The sequence below is a fragment of the Pistacia vera genome, unplaced genomic scaffold (assembly GCF_008641045.1).
Source record: "Pistacia vera cultivar Batoury unplaced genomic scaffold, PisVer_v2 Contig423, whole genome shotgun sequence".
Classification (NCBI taxonomy): domain Eukaryota; kingdom Viridiplantae; phylum Streptophyta; class Magnoliopsida; order Sapindales; family Anacardiaceae; genus Pistacia; species Pistacia vera.
The window spans coordinates 782317-785607 of record NW_022196250.1 but is presented as its reverse complement, the minus strand read 5'-3'; the positions used below and the strand labels follow the sequence as shown (position 1 = coordinate 785607).

The window sequence follows — 3291 nt, the reverse complement described above, 5'->3', positions numbered from 1 at the left end:
TCCTCCCACTCGTACAGGTCAAGAATTTCTAAATTTTCAAGCTGAGGAAAACCCTTTTCCCTGCATATCATTTTCTTTCCATGGTAAGAATGAAACCGCAATTCCAGACTTACTAGGTTCCGTAACTTCTCTAACTTTGGCATCGGATCATCCTGAAAATTCGAATTACTTAATGATAAGCATTCGAGATTCGGCAACATTGCGTGCATGTCTGCTGGTAGTTCCTCTATCTTCCCACACAATGTCAAATCCTGGAGCCGTAGACTCTAAGAAAGTGGTTGCAGTGAAGTGAAAGAATGAACGCCGAACAGTTCAACCGATAAAATTCTAATGTTTTTCAGCTTGGCAATAGAGTCGAATATGAATGGTTCTGGTTCTTGTGTGTGGAATTGACGGATGTGCAGCTCGCGAAGATTAACCAGCTTATCAGGATGTACTTTATTCCAACTTTCATACCTTACGAACTTCAGAGTCTGAAGGTTTGTCAAATTGTCTATCGGCAAAGGCCCTTCAAATGCTCCGATTAAATGCCTCAACTCCTGCAATTTGCCAATTCCAATGGGAAGCTTGAGGTCGCAATTGCGAGAGTATAAGTCCAGAGTTTGCAGTTTTCGTAAATTGACAATCGATGGTGGAAGATTTCCGATGCATGTAATCCTTACCGTTAAATACTTTAAGTGGACCAATTGCCCAATCTCTTCGGGTAAGCTACTACAATCAATTGATTCTCCATAATTCTGGACATGAAGAACTCTGACCAACCTGAGTCTTGTGCATATAGCGGTTGATATTTGCCTAAGCGAGCGCGAATCTGGATCGAATAACAAGAGGGAACGTGAGAGAGAATTACAATGTTGGAACGAAGAACTTGTTCCAGAATAAAAAACAAGTCGGCGAGGTGATGATGTTGGAGTTGGTGAGCAAGCTGGATGGTGAATTCCGTCGTAAATGTGAATGAAATTCAGTTCTTTTGCCTTTTGAATTGCAAGATCCTGCAAAAGATCATATGTTTTCATATGTTTTCAATTTGAATCAAGCTTCTATATATTGATCAACTCATCGAGATTGTTTTTTGCCACCTCTTCCATTACTCAATCATCATCTTCTTCTCGTATAAAACCTTCTGCTACCAGTAATCAGATTGCTTTCTCTATAAAGATTTCAGAATCCTCAGGTGAAATCCCAAGATAGAGGAAACATAACTTCAATTGATAAGGCAAATCACTGAAGCTTAAAGTTAATAAGAAAGATAACATGAATTGAATCGTTCCTTAAATGTTGCCAAATGTGATCACGAACCGAGCTCCACTCTTGTGGTTTCTTTGTAGTCAACAGCCCGCCTAATACAGTAATGGCAAGTGGCAGACCGCCGCATTTTTCAACCATTTCTCTTCCCAGCTTTCCAATTCTTCGTTTGCATTTGATTTTCGAAAAGTTTTCTCACAGAATAAGTTCCAAGACGCATCAGGCCTAAGAAAACGAAGTTTATGAACATGAATTCTCTCATCCGAACGCTCAGCTACTTCTTTGATGCGAGTAGTGATTATAACTCTGCTTCCATTGTTGCCATCCAGAAAGGCTCTTTTCAAACTCTTCCATTCTTCTTTCTGCCATACATCATCAATCACCGCCAAATATGAGCGTCCTTGTAAAGATTTATACAGACACCTCTCCAAATCCTCTTCGCTCATCTTCTCTAACTCCACTCCGTTAATTTTGATCTCAAAAGACTTTATAATTCGTCGAAGAAGATCTTCAGTTTTGTAATCTTGAGAGACAGACACCCAAGCTCGTAGTTTGAATTTATTCAAGACATCAATGTTGTGGTAAAGTTTTTTAGCGAGAGTGGTTTTGCCCAAACCTCCCATGCCAAAGATGGAAACTACAAAACGGCGTGGCTCATCCTCAAGAAGTTTACCCAACAACATTTTAGCATCATCCTCAAAGCCAACAATGTTCCCCTCAACAACAAAGGAAGTGACTCTTCTTAAATCTTTCAACCTCTCAAGATTATTGCTCTTTCCTTCCCTCCTATTACCAATATCCTCAAGGCGATACAATTCCCGTTTACGAGATAGATCGATGATCCTTTTCTGGAGTGATTCAATCTCCTTGCCTATGCCATACAGATCTCTCTTCTTGCTTATATCAGATAGGCATGAATACTTCCTAATCGAAGCAAAGAGAGCTGGTCGATCTCGATTCCGAGTCTTTCCGTGATCGATTTTGAGCATAAAATTATCCAAGACATCCTCGGTATCATAAGCAATGTCTCTGATATCAGACACCCACTTGCGAATCATAGCATCTTCAACTTGTTTTTCTTCGGCATCCTTGATGAAACATTGCATCCATTCTGTAACTTTGCAATTGAAAACAGAGAGAGAGAGTAAGAGCAGAGAAGATACACTTTCTTACTGCACTTTTCGTTAATTACAAAGTAGAGTAGCTAGGAGCTACTGTTTTACATATACAGATTTTCAATGGACTTTTACACTCTAAACAACAGTGTTTTGACTCTTTATTATTTGAGTTAAAAAGGGCAGCGTTTCAATGACTTTGCACTTTATCATTTGTCCAACATTGCCTCTCAAACTGGACTGCCTAAGCTATTTACATTGCATTGTCTGCATTGTGCTGAATTTGTCCAACATTGCCCCTCAAACTGGAATTCACCCCATTGTTCGAACTGAAGAGCTAACTACATTGAACCAAATGGCTGGGCTACATTTTCTCACCACAACATCAAATGACTGGGCTGCATTTTCTTACTAAAAGAAAGTTTCAAAACCTAAAACTTGAAATCTACAGGGGCAAAACAATTGCAGTAGTAGAACTGCAAAACAAGAACTTCAAATCGCACCACAACATCAAATGACTGGGCTGCATTTTTCTTACTAAAGGAAGGTTTCAAAAACTGAAACTTCAAATCTACAGGGGCAAAACAATAGCAGTAGCAGAACTGCAAAACAACTTCAGAACTACACCAAGTTTGCAGTAGCAGAAACTGCAAAACAAGAACTTCAAAACTGCACCAAATCTGCAAGTGGCAGAACTACAACTCCGGAACAACCAAAACTTTAGAACAAACTGCAACTCCAGAACAACCGAAAACTTCAGAACAATTACTCCACTCAAGACCAAATCTGCAAATAGCAGAAACTGCAAAACTGCACCAAGTTTGCAGTAGCAGAAACTGCAAAACAAGAATTCAAAACTGCACCAAATCTATAAGTAGCAGAACTGCAACTCTAGAACAACCAAAACTTCAGAACAAACTGCAACTGTAGA

At 39.5% G+C, this 3291-nt stretch overlaps 1 protein-coding gene across 1 annotated transcript; it reads right to left on the bottom strand.

Annotated features, from left to right (window-relative positions):
- Positions 1-266: 266 nt before the first annotated feature.
- Positions 267-2351, bottom strand: LOC116143004 (putative disease resistance RPP13-like protein 3). The gene is given in 3 exon segments (XM_031428421.1): positions 267-992; positions 1300-1400; positions 1403-2351. Coding segments are annotated over 3 exon segments (1776 nt in total).
- Positions 2352-3291: the final 940 nt, after the last annotated feature.